Source organism: Dermacentor variabilis, chromosome 9 (assembly GCF_050947875.1).
Source record: "Dermacentor variabilis isolate Ectoservices chromosome 9, ASM5094787v1, whole genome shotgun sequence".
Taxonomy (NCBI): Eukaryota; Metazoa; Arthropoda; class Arachnida; order Ixodida; family Ixodidae; genus Dermacentor; species Dermacentor variabilis.
In genome coordinates this window covers 9108364-9127093 of record NC_134576.1, presented here as the reverse complement: position 1 = coordinate 9127093, position 18730 = coordinate 9108364, and the positions used below count along the sequence as shown (strand labels likewise).

The following is an 18730-nucleotide window of genomic DNA, read 5'->3' as shown; positions in this document are numbered from 1 at the left end:
ATCGAACTGCACAACATGACGAACGAAACAGGACCCGACATTGCGCGGCCCACATCATCGCCTGCCACCTCGACAGTTGTGCTGGCTCAGCAGCGGCATGCAGGAACGTTCTGTGGCACCGGCCACCTCGACGTGAAAGACTGGATCGCCATATATGAGTATGTAAGTGCCAACAACAAATGGGATCTGATGATTATGTTGGCTAACTTGGTCTTCTACCTACAAGGCACGGCAAAGGTGTGGGATGACAACCACAAGGAAGAGCTTAACAACTGGGACACGAGCAAACAGAAGCTGAGGGACTTGTTCAGCTGGCCCACTGGGCACAAGAGCACAGCTAAGAAAGAACTCGCGACCCGTGCCCAGACGTCCACAGAATCGTACGTATCTTACATCCAGGATGTGCTGGCTCTGTGCCATAAGGCCGACAGCAATATGGCTGAGTCAGAAAAGGTTGGGCATGTACTGAAGGGCATTGCTGATGATGCTTTCAACTTGCTCAGGTGCAAAAATTGTGAAACAGTACAGGACATCATAAAAGATTGTCAACGCTTTGAGCAGGCCAATAGCCGCCACATTGCAACGTTGTTTGCAAGTCTGCGAAACGCAGCTGCGACATCATCTTGGCACGACAGGCTAGGAGTGCAGCGACCATCATAATCAGATGACCTGACACGGACAGTATGGCGAGAAGTCTTGCAGCCCTTTTTTCCCGCCCCAGTGAGCAATAGTTCGCGAAAAACTCGCTAGACTTGGAGTTCATTCTGTATGTGCTGTTGCCGCTTCACAGCTGTCTCAAGCTCCAGGTCCATCAACTGGTCTACAGTATCCTGCATGCTACCAAGATTTAGCCGAGTGGTGAACCGCAGACAAACGGCCAATCTGTTTTGCCTGCCGTTGTATCGGTCACGTTGCTCGCCATTGTAACAACCGTACTGTCTCCTCCCGTCTGCGACCGCCATTCACAAATATTATTGCCCCAACCAGAGCGAGCATTGTTACCAGCCTCCATTTGCACCTCAATAGCCAAGCAATGATGCTCATGATCCTTGGAACAGTCCCTCGTCATCTGTCACCAGTCCTGTTTGCCACCAGCTCGTCGACCATCGTCCCTATCACCATAGGCTCGTCGCCCACTGTCCTCAATGCAGCCCCGACGCCCGTCTCCGTAAAACTAAGCGATGCAGCTCCCGGAGGTGATGCTGCATTGGCAACTCGACTGCAACACCCTCTGATCACTTTGCCGACCAAACAGAACTTGATGGATGTTTTAGTCGATGGTGTCAGTGTACCAGCAATCATTGACACTGGCGTGCACATGCCCATAATGAGTGCCCATTTGCACTGATATGCCTGATCAAAGTCCTCACACTCGCTGCATCACGCACCCTCTGCATTGCCGACAGAGGAACGCCTACCATGCCTGGTATGTGCACTGCCTGCATTGGCATCAGGGGGTGCCTAACGACCGTTTTGTTTGCCGCTTTGGAACAATGCCCTTACGAAGCTATACTCTGCTTAAACTTTTTATCGTCCCATTCAGCCCTCTTTGATTGCGCGTCTAGTGTCATTTAGCTTGAACTGCCCTATAACTGCTATAGTCCAACAGTTACACAACCACGGTTATGCTCTCCCGAAGATATCCGCCTGTCGCCTCAAGCCACTACATACACCACTCTACTGTCATTTCCATCTGTTCCTGATGGCATCTTTGTACCATGTGCCACCGCTGACATACTGCTTGAAAGAAATTTGGTCGTTCCCCCTATCAGTGCTCACTGTTACAGGCAATCAGGCTTCGCTCCCTCTCCTTAATTTTAACTGCTCGACTCAAATCGTTCTTTGAGGCATGTCTTTGGGCATCATCTTGCCTGTGAACGATTGCAAGATATTTGCTCTTGACACTTAAATTTCATCGCCCTCTACATGAACCTCTGATTCACTGACTCTTACAGACGAACTTAGCAAGGTGATTGCGCCAGATCTTCTCCCGACACAAGCTGCTGACCTCCGTCATCTCTTGAAAACTTACCGTGACATTTTTTACCTTGTGGGGATGCGCGACTCTCGCGCGTCCCCTGATATGTTTTTCCCGCATAGCTCCCTTTCCCTGCAATCCGGCTTCGCTGCGTGGACTGCGTGATGCCCGCGGCAGTCGGTCTGGTCGAGGCGCAGTACGAGAGATGGCGCGAGTGTTGCACTGCTAACGCCGTCTCCGGTGGGGTTACTTGGGAGCGAAAAGGAGAAAGCTCTCTCTCTTTGGCGGCGGGCCGGCGAGCGCCGTGGACGTGCTGCGCGTGCGCCGATCCATGCTTCTGCGAGACCGTCTCGCATGGCCGCCTTCAAACGCGCCACCGTTCGCGTGACCGTACACGCGAACAACCAGGCGTTGGGATCCAGCATGGGGCGAACATATTCGCTCGCTATCCGGTCGCGGTGAGTCGGACTTCCTAGATTTGTCGCACACCCATTGGCATGTTTTGTGGATAGCAACTCGGCTAGCAGGCATTGATCTATGAAAGGTGCAATAAATGCCCTTGTGATTGTTTGCACTACTGTGTTGTCGGTCCTTTGTCCCAAGAGCACGGGAGGAGAATCCCACATCCTTGACAGCTTCCTTTTAGTCCAGACATTGGTGGTCACCTACCGTATTTACACTGGAGGCACTAATCCGATGCGCTGCCGGCCGTACCATATTTCACATGCTGAATGACAAGTGATAGAACGAGAAGTTGAGAAGGTGTTGACTAAAGGCATTATTGAGCCATCTTGCTGTCCATGGGCGTCCCCTGTTGTCCTTGTCAAGAAGGACAGCAGTTGGCGCTTTTGTGTGGATTACAGACACTTCAACAAAATGACACACAAGGATGTCTACCCCCTTGCCGCGTGTTGATCAGGTCTTGGAGTGCTTGCACGGAGTCAAGTACTCTTCACCAAGGCTATTGGCAAATCTCGGTAGATGGCATGGACCATGAGAAAACTGCCTTTATAACATGTGACAGCCTCTACCGATTCAAGGTTATGCTGTTTGGCCTATGTAATGCCCTGGCAACCTTCAAAAGAATGATGGACTCCTTACTTCGCAGCTATATATGGTCCACATGTCTGTGTATCTAGATGATGTGAGTCATCTAACGTGTCTATTGGCAATTCTTGCTGTTTTCCGACGCAATGGCCTGCAATAGAACTCATCCAATTTCCGCTTTGGATGTCGTCAAATTACCGTTGTTAGCCATCTTGTCAGTGCTGCTGGCATCCAACCTGACCCTGACAAGATTCACGCTGTCCAGACCTTTCCTCTTCCGCCTTCCGCTGCAGACTTAAGCTTTGCTGGGGTATGCTTATATTTCCATCGCTTTATCAAGAATTTCGTTGAAACTGCTTGCCCTCTCACCTACTTACTTAAGAAGGACGTTGCTTTCAGATGGGGCCTTGCTCAAACCAAACCTTCTCCGTCCTTGTGCGCTTGCTCACGGCTTCCCCATTGCTGGCTCGTTATGATCCATCTGCTGCCACTAAACTTCACACGGATGCCAGTAGCCACAGAATTGGGTCTGTACTTGTTCAATGGCAGCATAACGCAGAGCGCATAATTGCATACGCCAGCCACCTTCTGTCACCTGCCGAGAGGAATTTTTCAATTGCAGAATGGCAGTGCCTGGCATTAGTTTGGGCAGTTGCCAAATTCCGCCCCAACTTGTACGGTCTCACATTTTCTGTGGTTACTGATCAGCGCACCTTGTGCTGGCTCTCTTCACTTAAAGACCCCACTGGCTGATTGGGTAAATGGGCATTATGACTCCAAGAATATTCAATTACGGTTTTATACAAGTCAAGCCGTTTGCACAAGGAAGATTACTGCTTCTCCTGTCATCCTGTCGACCGCCCTGAATGTGATGCGCATGACATCAACTCTTGCATCCTGGCCATTTTTTATCTGTCTGACATCCGCACTGAACAATGGCATGGCGACTCCTTACGTGTTCTCATCGATCGTCTCAATTCTAGACATTCGGAGCCCATACTGCACATGCTCGTGCTCTGTGACGACATTCTCTACTATCGCAGCTTATGCCCTGAAGGACCAGAATTTTTACTCATTGTACCACACCATCTCTGGACATTAGTTCTTGAGCACTTACATGATGTCCCTACTGCAGGCCACCTCAGTATTTCGCGTACTTACGACTGCGTACAGCGCCGCTTCTACTGGCCAGGCCTGTACCACTCCGTGCGCCGCCACATTGCAGCCTGTGCACTTTGTCAGCACCGCAAAAAACCTGCTGTGCTGCCTGCAGGATGCCTTCACCCCATCAATGTGCCCTCAGAACCATTATTTTACATCGGTTCAAACAGTGCAACCTTCAAACAGTGCACTATCTTCGGTACCGTCAAGCGCATTAGATATGCTGCACTTTTTAAAGGCGTGCATGATCAAAGTACCTGGGATGTCGTCCGACGCTGCAACTACCCAGCCCGCCAGCTGCGATAGTGATGCATGTTTGATGCGGCCCGTTGCCGTTAGCATGTGGTCTTTGTCAGTCAACCAGTCCGTGCAAAATTTCTGCAGACGATCCTTGAAAGGTTTGTTGATGCAGACATCAAGTGGCTGCAACTGGCCCATCATGCCGGCCGGTATGACAGTGAGGTCCGTGTTCGCTTGGGCGAGCGCAGCCTTCACGTTGTCGGTCAAGTGCCCACGGTAAGAGTTGACGACACGGAGTGAGTTTTTTTGTCAAAAGGGCTCCTGGACGCCGTCGGCACACAATCTTAACCCACTCTTCCACCATCGCACCCGTCATCCACCCGTTCTCATTTGCCTGCACAATGAAATTTCTTGGGAAAGTTTCTCGGGCAGGCAGTGTCTTCCTTTTACATATCATATAAGGAGGGAGTTTATGTCCATTAGCTGTGCAGCACAGCATCACAGTTGCCCGCTGCTTCTTGTAGCCCGCAGAGCGAACCTTCACCTCCTTGGCACCCTTTTCATTCACGGTATACGCCACTGGATATCAAAATACACAGCCGTCTGGTCGGCGTTACCGATTTGCCCAAGGTTGTAGCCTGCCGCTTGTCTCAAGAGCACGTAGCGCTGAAAAGCTATGAGCTTTTCTTCGAAATCGCTTGGCAGCTTCTGGGTGATTGAAGTGCGACGTCGGAGGCTGAAGCCGAAGCGCTTAATGAATTTCTGAAGCCAGCCCCGGCTGGCTTTGTAATTTTTTGGCGTTAGGCCTCGCTCCCTCGAGAGTTCCCTAGCTTTCGCTTGGAGAACTTCTGTTGTCACTGAAAGGGCAGCTGCTCCCTGTGTCCGAACATAGTCAGCCAAAACTGTCTTCACTTCGTGGTGATGGCCTTTCTTTGGTCCGTTAAATGCCATCCTCGTTGCGGCACACGCAAAAAGCTGCTGTCATTGTCCCCTCCAACGACGGACGCTTTTCTCGTAGACGCCAAAATCCCGCCCGACTTCAAAGTTCGACGATGCCTCTGCGGTTATGACAACTTTTTGCTTGAAAGCGGCACTGTAGTGGCATCTCCTGCTTGGTGCCATCGCGATAACACCACGCCGCACACCGATACGGCTGACACGACACAGGTCAAAATGGCAACCTCGCTTGTGTATGGTTGCCTACTGGCACGGCTAGTAGCGGCTGCGATACTGACTTGTCTAGATGGCACTAGCTATGCACTATATTTAGCAGTTTCAATGAAAAACTGGTGCGTTTTTTTAAATCCTCGAATCTAAGCCGACCCTAGCGTTTGGAATATGATTATTTGAAAAAAACTATCGGGCTAGATTCGAATAAATACAGTATGCCACTAGTCAGATGTTCTTGTTCACAGCGTGCAAAATCGTGTGCTGTGCGAAACAAGACAAATGCAACAGCTTGCACACGACGCCATGAGCAGAAGTACACCGCACAGCAAAAAGGTGAGGAAAAAGAAGTGAAGACAGGGCCCATGACGTATGTGGATCCTCGGGCTCTGATATTGGAGAATGCAGGGAAGAAAAATTCGATTTAACAGAACTTGTTGCTGAGCTAGTTGGTTCATGACTTAAAAACAATGGTTACGGCACAAAGCAAACAAGGGTGAAGTGAGACAGAAACGACATATGCGGGGACCCGTATATGTCATTTGTGTCTTACTTCATCTTCGTCTGTTTAGCACCGTAACCTTTGTTTCTAAATAAGGAGTTTTGCTTGCAGAGGCTAGACATGGCAGGTCGAGAGAGTAGAGAGTGTTAGAATAGGAGCCCCAATTGTTTGCAGCCCCAAAGAAGTCCTGCTCCCTGCTGAAATCCTGCTCACTGTTGTAGACAAGCGGACCACACTCCCTCCCCTCAACATTAACTACTTAGCACAGGTTATCCCAAGAGGCATGTCGCTGGCTGAAATCTTGCCTATTGAGCCTATTGAGGATTGCAAGATATCTGTACCATACGTGGAAGTTCCACCATCATCCGCAGGCAAATTCGATCAACACAATTCCACACCAGATGAACTAAGCAACATGGCGCCTGATCTTCCTATGCAGGCTCCTGACATCCGCTGCCACGTCTTGGAGGCTTCTTGCAACATATCTTTATTTTGATGGTCATTCCTTAGGCCAGACTACAGTGATCCCTCACCATATACTGGGTGTTTCAGCGAACACTTTCAAAAATTGTTAAAGGTTGCCTGAGGCAGATAGCACAATTCTAGTTCATGGGTTGGTCTATTCAAAGAGGCAGACATTACTTGCACAAGAAATTTTAATGTGTTATCGACTAATTGAAAAAAATTGAATAATTAAGTTTTTGACTAAATACCTTATGGCCCATATTGCAGTTGACAAATTCTAGCTGTGATGTTCGCAAGGCCCCCGCCTTGCGAACATCACAGCTAGAATTTGTCCACTTGGAAGAAATTCCCAGGATGAGACCAGTTTCTAGACATTATTTCCCAAACTATGTGGAGAAATGCATTCGCATTGCAGTTACTTTTGTGCTTCAATGCATAAAATGACATTTTAATGACAATACTAGTTCATGGTTTGGTCTATTCGATGAGGTAGACATTACTTGCACAAAAAATTTTAATGTGTTATCGACTAATTAAAAAAATTGAATCATTAAGTTTTTGACCAAATACCTTATGGCCCATATTGCAGTTGACAAATTCTAGCTGTGGCGTTCGCAAGCCGGATCCACTTGGAAAAAATTCCCAGAATGAGACCAGTTTCTAGACAATATTTCCCGAACTACGCGGATAAATGCATCAGCATTCCAATTACTTTTGTGCTTCAATGCATAAAACAACATTTGCTTAAGAAAGTTGCTTGCCTAATGGCACCACATGATGACCACTGCCTCCCCTGCGGTGGAACGAGAAGGCTCCAATTGGGCCTGGTCGCTCTTGAGAAATCATCCACTTAGACAATAGGCCTTTAGTACTTGTCTTGTAAATTGTAATTGGTCAAGCTTTAGCTCACACAAGCAGCGACACGCAGTGTTACCAGCAAAGGCGAATGCAACTTCTTGCCGTGAGTGCGTGGGTGATAGTCGCTAATAAATAGGTCAAGAAGGTCAACGTCTACCATATGCTTATGATATTCTTCAATTACTTTCGACTGAGCTGTGGGATATTCACCCTCTTTCGCTCCTTCTGGCTGTAGCGGCTGGCAGTTGCTGCCAGTTGAATTGCATCGTAATTTGTTACAATGCAATGCACTTATTGTCGTTCCACATCACAGTGAGGATTTCACCATCACACATGTAGTCAAAGGATCCTCTGTTTTGTTTGGAAAGTTCTGCTGAATCTTCTATCAGGCACCTTTTCAGTCAGTTCCCTCTAATGGTACCAGTTGCTCAAAAACCCTTGCACTTTCTGCACTTGTAGTAGAGAGTGAGATGTAAAGCAATTGTCCAGGAAGATTGTTCTGCACAGGAGCCGAGGGACGAGGCGGACTACCGGCAAGGCGGAAACCAAAACAATGTTTATTCCCACTCCCCAAAGCCCCTTATATACAAGGTCTTTTCAGATTGTAGCTCCACCTTATATACACAGGCGGCGACCTCTACATCCCTCCTTTTCACCTCTTATGGGACAGAGCTCCACAAGTCCAACCGTCACGGTGATCTCACTATACGACCGCTGCGAGTCTGTGTCACCATTTCCTGCGCGGCGTTACTTCTGGCAGTGTTGGATTTTTTTGAGGTGCTGCAGGCTGCATATCTCGGGAAGGACAGGCGGAGACGCTGCCAGTTGGGCTGGGGACCCTTCCGATGAATGAAGCACCAGGTATCGACAATTACGCTGAAGGACGCCTCTGGGGGTCTGAACAAGATAGAACCGTGGACGCTGAGCCTACGAGAGTACTTCAGCGTTTCAGCGTGTGTCAGTGACCCATACATAGTCTCTAGGACTCAGAGGGGCCAATTGGCTTGAAGCATGACGGCGATTGTAGTTCGTTGCTTGCCGTGCCTTGTTCCACGAGTCCTTTTCCCTGAAACTTGTGTGGCATGGTAACGGCGGCATTAGTTCCAGTAGTTTCGGGAGACGAGTTCGTAATTTCCATCCCATCAGGGCTTGAGCCAGTGAAATGCCGTTGGGGCCGGGCGTGTCACAGTACGACCGTAAGACACGGTAGGGATCGGAACCTTTGAAGAGCAAATCTTTCACTGTGCGCACCCTGCGCTCTGCCTCTCCATTGCTCTGGGAGTACCTCAGGCTGCTGGTATCGTGACGGAAGCCTTATGACCGCGCAAACTCGACGAACTCGTTGGACACAAACTGCGGTCCGTTGTCCGTCCGGACGATGTCTGGTATGCCAAAACAGGCAATACAGCTCTTGATTGCCGAGATGACTGCTGGTGCCGTGGTGGACCCCACGGAGACTACTTCAGGAAAACTGCAATAATAAACAACAATCAGGACGTAATCGCGCCCTCTGAGTTGAAACAGATCGATGCCAAGGTGCTGCCATGGTCTGTCGGGTGTCACCGTGGACAACATCAGGGTGTCTAGCAACCGGGAAAACTTGGAATTCTCAGGTATTTTGAGTAGTCTGGGAAAAACTCAGGGAAAACTCAGGGAATTTGTGCTTCTATTAGGGAAAATTAGCTGTAATATTACTGAAAGGGTCGAAAGTCGAGGTAATGCTGGCTCGAGTAACAGACAGGAATCGTAATGAATCGTCTTTGACTCCCTGTCGTCGGCTGGAGGAGTTGCCAGTGTACAGTCAACGACCGACTTTCCGTATTCCCGATAATTTGGACGGCTTCGCGGTACCGCTACGTACCCCATAGAGTCAACGTATCAGAACGTGTGAAATTTCGGACGCAAGAACTCTTCGCCGTCCGATTTTCCGGACGTTTTGACGTGACCGCAGGTCCGAAACGGCAATAATCAAAGGCACCACCGCTGCCGTTTTGATTACTTCGCCACCTCGCATCGGCACTCTCGCACGCAGATCCGCTGGCAGCCGTTGCCACCACTGCGGCAACGGTTGAGTTGAAACAGGCCTAGCCGCTTCGACATTCGCTATAAAGCTTCTTGTCGTTGGGGGCCGAGTTTTTTATTGAAAGAATTAGCTGCTGTCAGCAATGGCACGGACTCCGCCTTTGTGGTCCTCGCGATTTGCTTAGAAACTTGGAAAACACAGTGCGTTGCATAATGCCGGTTCCCGAAAGTCAGCTTCGCCTCTGTGCATAAATGTTACTTGGGGAAGCATACGCAAAAGTATTGCAGTGAAGCATAACAAGCGTGTAAAGGGGCTATTGCCACGGAACACAGTATGTATTCCTTAATTATACACACGTGCACCCGGTATTTCCTGTCGCAGTACGAGTACCGATATGCCTAATATGTGTACCGACAAGCCTTCAGAGTGTTTTCGAACGTGCCTGTGGTGGTTTGAGCCCTTAAGGGCAGTAAATGTCATGCATTTATTTCTTCCAATTGGCCGATTTTTCTGACGTTTTCGCAGGCCCTAGGTAGTTCGAAAAATCGGACGTGGACTGTGCAACTGACCAAGATGCTTCAAATGGTCCTTGGGGTGAACGAGTGGTGGAAGGAGGACAAGAACAGAAACGATCTACACATGAGGAATAAAGGGGAAAGGAAGCTTGCTGCCGCCGCTTTGAAGGAGCTTGAGCTCAAAAAACAAAGTTTTGGCTGATGTCGAGATGCAGGTGTCCCTCATCCAAACCAAAATAAACTCTTTAAAGCAGTGAAACAACACTCGGGTGTCATGCACGGGCTGGGTGTATGTCAGGGCAGTTGAGGTTGACTTACGAGTTGTTGAAAGAGAATCTCAATTGTGACAACGTTCGGGCCTCATACCACTGAGCTTGCTACCAGTCGATAGAAATAGCTCATATTCAAAAATATTTGCTTCTGTACACATCTCCTTTTTATTCGTATTTGCAAATGTCTGACTCGATCTTCAATTTTTTTCGAAGACATTTTATTTGCTATGCATTTTACTAACCCTTCCCTTCTATTCTCTTTTTGAATAACATAAACACTACTCTTTAGTATTCAAATTAGACTAAGTCATTTTTCTTTAAATTTTACGTATGTTTACTAAAGAGTGACAGCATCGGGCGATATGGTTTCAGCTTGTCTTGATATAAAACATAGTTCTGCATCACTCAGGAAATAATGCAAAGGCACTCAGGGAAAACCTGGAAAACTCAGGGAATTTAGAAATGCCAACTTGGTAGGCACCCTGAACATAGGCTCAGAACGCTGAACTCGAGTTTCAGCGCATATGGCCCATCGGGTCAACATGCTCAACATGCATGTTACATGCATATGCTCAACATGCATGTTACAGTTAGGCCACCAAACAGACTCCCTGGCCTGTTCTTGGCAGCGGCGCACTCCCTGATGCCCTTCGTGTAATAGGGCGAGAATATCCTGGTGCAAGGCTGAAGGAATGACAAGTCGTCGGTCCAGCAGAAGATGTCGTCGTATATGCTCAGTCTGTCTCTCGCCTTCCAAAATGTAGCGGTCTGCAGCAGCACCTTGTTTTTGTCTGGCAATCCTTTCGTGCAATACTTCATGACCGCATAGCAGACGCCAGCTTGGGCTTGATGTATGCGGACATCTTCTAGCTATCTTGCTACAAGAGACATTAATTCCTTAAACACTTCACTGACAAACTCCAGGGTGTCTACCATGCGAGTGGCTGGCAAATCAGAGGGAGCTCGTGACAAAGTGTCCGCCGTAGCTAAGTGCTTTCCAGGCACATATTTCACCACATACTGATATCGCATCAGTTTTATCTGCAATCGTTGTATGCGAGGTGGCACGAATTCTAGGTCCTTGTTACCCAAAGGGTGACCAGAGGAAGGTGATCTGTCTCTACCTTGAAGCTTAGGCTGCAAAGGAACTTGTCGTACCGTGAAATGGCCCAAGTCACCGCGAGACCTTCCTTTTCTGTTTGACTATAACGTGCTTCCGTCAGAGTAAGCGCCCTTGAAGCATACGCTCCAGCCCATTGAGTACCTTCAGGCTGGTCCTGTACAGCTTCCAGGCCATAAGAGCTGGCATGCGCGGATACTACAGTGTGGTAGCAAGAATCGTATTTTGCTTTGCACGTGTCGGAGCTCAACAGCAACTTGAGACGTGAGAAGGCCTTTTCTTGACTCGGACCCTAAGTCCAGGTGCTGGTCTTGTTTTGGAGGGAATGAATAGGCTCCGTAATGGCGGATAAGTGAGGTATGAACCATGCGACGTAATTGGTCATTCCCAGAAATCTTCGTACTCCGCTGACGTCGGTCGGTGGCAGCAGATCTCTGACAGCCTTCACCTTGTCCGGGTCTGGCGAGATCCCGGACGCCCCAATGACTACTCCAAGGAACTTGATAGAGATGACCCGAAATGCACACTTCGTCAAGGGTGACACCCTCCTCCTCAAGGCAAGCTAGGACTGCAGCCAGACGCTCGTCGTGCTCTTGACGATCTTTCTCGAAGATTAGAATGTCACCAATCAGGTTCACTACTCCAGGCAAGCGCTCAGGAACCCTCGACATAAACTGCTTGAGAAATACTCTATTGCATAAATACTTCGTTTAGCGCAAAACAACGGACACAAGAAAAGGCGACAGGACAAGGCGCTAAACGCTAAACGTTTTGTGCTAAACGAAGTATTTATGGATCCGCACCAACTAGCCCGCCAACACATTGTACTCTATTGCCTACACCAAAAGGGAGCCTCTTTAACAGTACTGGCTGAACGGCATTAAAAATGTCTTGAGTTCCTGGCTGTCGGCGCTAAGCTTCACCTTATGGAAACTAGACCGCGCATCCAACTCGCGCTCCACCCAACTGGCCGAGGATCTGTTCCACCATCGGCAAGATGAAGCACTCCCTTTCGATGACTTCGTTCAGCTTCGTCAGATCGATGCAGATTCTGTAGCTGCCCGATGGCTTGGGCACGACTATAAGCCCGAAGCACCACTCAGTTGGGATCTCTACCTTCCTTATGACATCCTCCGACTCCAGGTGGTCTAGCTCTTTCTTGACAACGTCATTTAAAAAAATTGGATTGGAATCCGCCTTGGAGTGCTCAAGAAAAATAGACGAGCACCGGGTTTAACACAAATGCGATATTCGGCTTGCAAAAATTTTCCCACCCCTTGGAAAATCTTGGCTGGGGGGCAATGAACGCACTCAGCAGAATCCAGGAAGTGAACAACACCAAGGGCTTCTATTGCAGGGAGCCCAAGCAGGTGAGTGCGCTGACGTTCAACCACATACAAGGTCTACACTGTGGACTTATCACCTCACTGTAAGGTTGCTTTAACGGTACCAAGAACGTGCAGACTCTGTTCGCCAGGGTTCAAGTCTTCTCCTTCAACATCATCCAGCAACCGTGGTCGGCCTGGCAAAGACGACGAGACAACAGAGACTTGCACGCCAGAGTCTATCTTAAACTCGGCCGGGTGCCCGTTCACTAGTATGTCTATGTACCTTGCTTGTCATGAATCCACATTGTGAAGTTCAATGGAACCCAGTCGCTCATTTGCATTCTTCTTCATGCACACTTCGGCAAAATGTCCGAGCTTTCTACAGTAGTGGCAGACTGATTTTCTGGCTGGGAAATCTTTTCGAGTGACGCTGTCGTCCACAAAAGCCACACGATAACCTAGCCGGGTGCTCAGACTGGTCGCGGAAACGCGGCGAAAGGGTGGGCGTATCGTTTCACTGAGCCGAGTCAATATCTAGCATTTCGGCAAGAGCGTTATCCATATTTAATCTAGCGCGTGATAACCGCTCTTTTACTGCGTCCTCGTGTATGCAAGCTTGGCACAGTGCTTCCTCAGCGGTATGTTTTGTGCAATAGCACAATTGATCAGACAGTTTCTCGTCACCTATGCCTACGACGAATCTGTCGCAAACAAGGCGGTCCTCGACGAGTGGGCTGTTATAGCTACAGCGCTTTACCAGGTTGCGTAATGCCAAAAAGAAAAAGTCATCCACAGATTCGCCCGGCTGCTGAGTGTGGCAGTAGAAACGACGACTTTCTTATATCTCATTTACTGGATGCACGAAGTGCGAATCTAACTTTTCTTTGACGGCAGTGAAAGAAAGCGCTTCCGATGTTGACACCCCCAAGGACGAAAGAATGGTCCTGGCTTACGGTCTCATACAGTAAAGAAGTGTTCATACCTGGGCCTCGTCGCCGGCACTGTGGAGGCCGGCCACGAAAGCGTAATCCTTGAACGTCGAAATCCACATTGGCCATTCTCCCGGGTTTGAAAACGTGAAGTTCTCCGGTGGGCGCAGACCAGATGCACCAGTGTGAACGATCTGCACTTTCGGTTCGGTGGTCTCGGCGGGGGTGGATTCCGTGTCAGGCATGTCAGCGTTAACGGCGCGATCCCACTTCTGACACCATGTTCTGCACAGGAGCTGAGGGACGAGGCGGACTACCGGCAAGGTGGAAACCAAAACAATGTTTATTCCCACTCCCCAAAGCCTCTTATATACCAAGTCTTTTCAGATTGTAGGGCCACCTTATATACACAGGTTTGTTAGCTCTTCTACACATTTCAGCACATTCATTACAATGCGCTTTCCCAGTGGATGTTTTTCGTTCTGCTGATCAGTTTTTCTGTAATGAACGTCAATGTGAAAAGGGTAACCTGATGACGATGAGAGAATTCACAGCTTATAGCCAAAGTGTATTGGTTTACCCTTTATAAAAATTTTGCAGCCATGCCAACCAATATATGGTACCATTTGCTCATCAACACTGAGGTTAGTTGAGAATATTCCTAACTGTTGGAATGAAGCAACGACTAGCCGCAAAAGTGGCCGTGTGTTCGCCATTTTATCTCCCTTTTCTACCATTGTGCTATTAGTGGCATGAATTTATATCTTCATTTCTTGAAATTTGGGGCAACTCCTTGTATACGATACAAGTGGTGCACTAAGATCGTCAGCCTTTGACCAGTGAAGGTCTGTACGAGGAAGCTTCAGGTAGCCACTGAAGAATACAATTGCTACAAATTGACAAATGTCTTCTTCACTCAGTTCAAAGCTACGCTCATTCTGCTGTTGTGCATAGCAGTTCATAGCAGTTCAATTCTTCAATTATCAGATCAATAATTTCCTTTTTGAGCAAGCGAGTGAAAAGCTGAAATGGGTTTTCATGCACTAATTTAGCATGATTCACCCGCAAGGGCTACCCTGCTGCACTAAGCATGGAGCTCCTGTTCTTAGTGCACTTCCACTTAGGAATCGCTTTGGCTCGCTTTTTTACCTTCGAATGGGCTTTTCTTTGCCTTGTCGTCGGGTTCATTTTTCTCTGTATCTTAAGTGTGCGCCTCTGCTTCACCGAAAACTTCGTTAGGCAGTGCATCCACCTGTGCAATTTCGGCGTCCCCCTCTTCGTCAGAGAGTATGTCATCCGCATTCCATGCAGGCAAAAGTACAATGTCAACTTTCCCAAAGAATTATCGTCAAGGACCAGTTCCACAGCTTCCTCAAGGGTCAGAAACTTGTGGCGAGGCATCTGTTTGGTGAAAATGGTCATTCATCAAGTCAATGCCAGCTACTGCATCAGCGGCGTGCCTACTACCGTTTTGTGCTATTGTTCCCATTTGGGAACATTCTTTCTATTGCGCTGATACATGATAACCTTGCATAATTAAAATTGCACATAATATCGTAGTCTCCGACACATTAAAAACACAGCTGTACTAAATGATAGCAAAATAGTTACAGGCAACGTACCTAGAAGTAGAATGTGATATACCTTTTTAGAAGTTACAAAGCATGCTCCAGAGATCCAAATCAGAATTCATTTTCTTGAGCTTCAGTGGAAGTGGCTCCGAAATCTACACTGACGCAGCAGAGTCCCATGTTGATGTATCTTATGTGGCTGTTGGTCGCTATTTCTCAGAATCTGACATATTGCACCCCCAGACAAGTTATCATTACTGCAAATGCTTATGCAGTATGATTCATGTTGAAACACATCAAGAATTAAAACTAGAGAAAGCAGTAATATTCACATTCTCATTGAATGTTGTAAAAGGTCTAATGTCTCCACAAAAGCACAAAAACCGAGTTTTTATTGAGCTCTATTCAATGTTATGCACCATTTGTTTATCCCATAGACATGTCATAATATTCTGGGTTCCTGGGCTCAGAGGCCTAGAGGGTAATATGCTTGCTAACGAAATCGCCACATCAGTAGCAACAAAAGATACTAATTCCTGTATAGCTGTCCCTCGCATAGACTGGAAACCTTTCCTAAACAAAAACCTTAGGAACTGTTGGCAACATCTAATAAGCTGCATGCCATTAAACCACAGTTAGGAAATTTGCCACTTATTTCAAAAATACAACTAACCGAGGTCATGATCTCTTGACCTAGAATCAGCCACATATATGACATAAACTTGTAATTGCTGACTGGTGATGAGCCTCCTGTTTGTGGCAAATGTGGCACAATGTTGACAGCCCTCCACATGTTGCTGGAGTCTCATGAATTAGAGGCTTGCAGAAAAAAACACTTTCGTTGACCACACCGTCAGCAAGTTCCACTACATCCAACAATGTTCGTAGGCAACACTTTGACACCCACACTTTGACAACAAATTGCACAGAAGGGTTTGGGCGCGAGCTAGCTTATAGGGATCATTAATTTTAAATGGCGCCAAAAAGATGCAGACAATGAGGAGGATGGGACAACGCTGGTCGCTTGCTGTTTCTTGTCCATGCTTCTTTGGCACTGTTTAAAATGAAAGAAAAAATTACTCTTAGCTTTTTTAAATGATGTTGGTGTACTTCATGTTATAGAACCAGACCATCTGTAGCACAGCTTCTTATCAGAGGCTGCTTCGATAGTAGTATTTAGAACACGTGCTTGCAGGCCCGTGCATTCAAGATTCCTGCTGTGGCATTAGTGCTACTGATCACATCTTTTGTGTATCATCCCCTAGTTGCATATCTTTTATGCATATCTTCTATCATAGCTTGGCTTTAAAAATAAGGTGAGTGTTTGTACGGCTTCTTGGTTCCCTTGCTGTACAGCAGTGTATGTGCCATTTTGATTGGCTCTTGTGCTGCACCGCAGCAGGGTCCATTAATTTTTCCACCAAGAAGTGACGCTGGCATGCACCTGCGTTGCTGGCATGCCCCAGCGTCTTGAACTGGGGATGCTAGCATTGCCAGATCTTAACAGCTCTGATTGCCACAGTGTGCCACCATTGCAGGATTTGACAGTGTCCAGAATAGCACCCTCTAGTAGACTCCAGCACGGCCATTCATTTGCAAGGAACAACAGTTGGGAGTATATTTATTACAGAGGGGCTAATCTTAATTTTGAAGAGCAAAGTTGGGGTTGCGTTTTAATATGTGAGTGCATTCATTGTGTGAGTAAATATGTTACGTGCAACAAATGCACATCAAAGGAATCTGAAGGCGACCCGCCATTTAGGATAGCTTTGTTTCTTGCATTAACTTGCTTGTGAGCATACCGTACTGTCGCGTAGTAGTGACAGTGAAGAAGGCAGCCAAACTGTGATTATAGAAACTGGCGTTCTATTGGGCGAACTTGTGCCCTCAAAAGCAGGCTATACTCAAAGAACAACGGTAGTAGCGAACACACTTGGCGATCGGCGAAAATCTGATCAGCAGGTCAAGCGCGTCGGCTTTTATATATCAGTCGTTGAATGTTCCAGAGTAACCGCTGGGGCCCACATGTCTTCCACACTATTTGCGTCACGCATACATGCAATCGGATTACACAAGTTGCGGGGGAAAGACAGCGGATGGAACCATCGATAACATTCTAAGAAACATGCAGGCGTGTCCTGCGCTGTGCGATAACATTTGTTAGGCGGTGAGAAGTGGTCGCCCGATAAAGATAAAGAAGTACACATGTCAGTATGCAGTAAGAACATTTTGAAAACTGTTGTTCTTGAAGTTGCTGGTTAGCCCTGTTTTGAAATTCAGTTTTGCACATTTCAAGCTAGCTTACCTTATCAGTTTGGTTGGCTTATATCTCTCACATATGTTAACCACAGTTTCGGTGGAGACACTTCCACATTGTGGTAACGAATCTACAAAGCATGGTCAACATCACTGACTATCATACATACTGTCATTGTGGTAAGCACAAACCTAGCTGATTAAAATGCAAGTGTGGCTGAACAGGCATGTTGGGCATGTACTGATGCCCACTTGCTGCATGTGTGCAGGTGATGCATGACTGCAGGAACGACAGTGCAGCCCTCTTCTTCCAGTTTGGCATCAAGCTGCAGAATGTGTTTGACACCCAGGTATGCTTTTGCCCAAGTGCTTTGAGCACACGTGGCATGAAATTGGACCATGCAGGCAGCACACGCAGCTCTGCAGCAGCAGGATGTCGGCAAGCCCGTGCACAAGGTGAAGAATGTGTCCTTGGGGACTCTTTGCGCTCTCTACAGTGGGCCAGCCAATCCACGCCGAGACCAGGTGAGTTCAGGCACAATCTGCCAAAATAGTTCAGATCGCGTTCTGCTTGCGCACATAAGCCACTTGGGGGTTCCAGCGAAACCCAAGCACACTTGGGGCATTTTGGATATGCAAGTCACTTGCGCCCCTAATCTGAAACTCTCTATTGAGAAATATGATTTGTCAATATAAACCACAAAGTGCAGAAGATGCATGACTGAATGCATTTGCTGCCTCTTTGTGTCTGTTTGTGGAACTTGAGGTGCCTTGGAAGGGGGGCCCCTTCTGTAACTCTCAATCATGAAATTAGCTGATATAGCCTCTTGATTGTGGCAGGGATGCCACACGCAAAAAATTGAAGGTAAAGTGTTGACTGACGCATATGTGTTCCACCAAGCTCTGTGCATATGGCCACTCAATCAAGCTCTCTCTGGAGTGGCCTGCTGCATCATGTCGAGTGCAGTGGTGAAAGGTTAGGCGCTATTTTCCATTGACTAGATGCATTTTGCTCTCTTCTCTGTTGTGCAATAATATTGAGTACGGGCAAAGCAAATGTCTTTAGTGGAAACTAGTCCTATTAATACGTAAGATGACTTCTCAATGCATGCATTGGTTTGGTAAGATGATATAGATTCTGCAATTCTGTTAAGGCAAAGCACTAGAGTAATGACATGCCTCAAGGTGCGAAAACACTTCAAAATTGAGGTTTCACGTGAAACATTGTATGCTGGAGCCCAGCCACATGAGTGTGTAATTGAACAGCCATGGCTAAGAGTGATGATGCAAAAACTGAG

At 47.6% G+C, this 18730-nt stretch overlaps 1 protein-coding gene across 2 annotated transcripts in view; it reads left to right on the top strand.

Moving 5' to 3' along the window:
• egl (Egl_like_exo domain-containing protein) overlaps window positions 1-18730 on the top strand; it is a 286622-nt gene that overhangs the window by 213872 nt on the left and 54020 nt on the right. For both annotated transcript variants that reach the window (XM_075670761.1, XM_075670760.1), the window contains 2 exons: window positions 17702-17782; window positions 17838-17957. In XM_075670761.1, the coding sequence (XP_075526876.1) occupies window positions 17702-17782; window positions 17838-17957 (201 nt within the window). The remainder of the gene's footprint in view (window positions 1-17701; window positions 17783-17837; window positions 17958-18730) is intronic.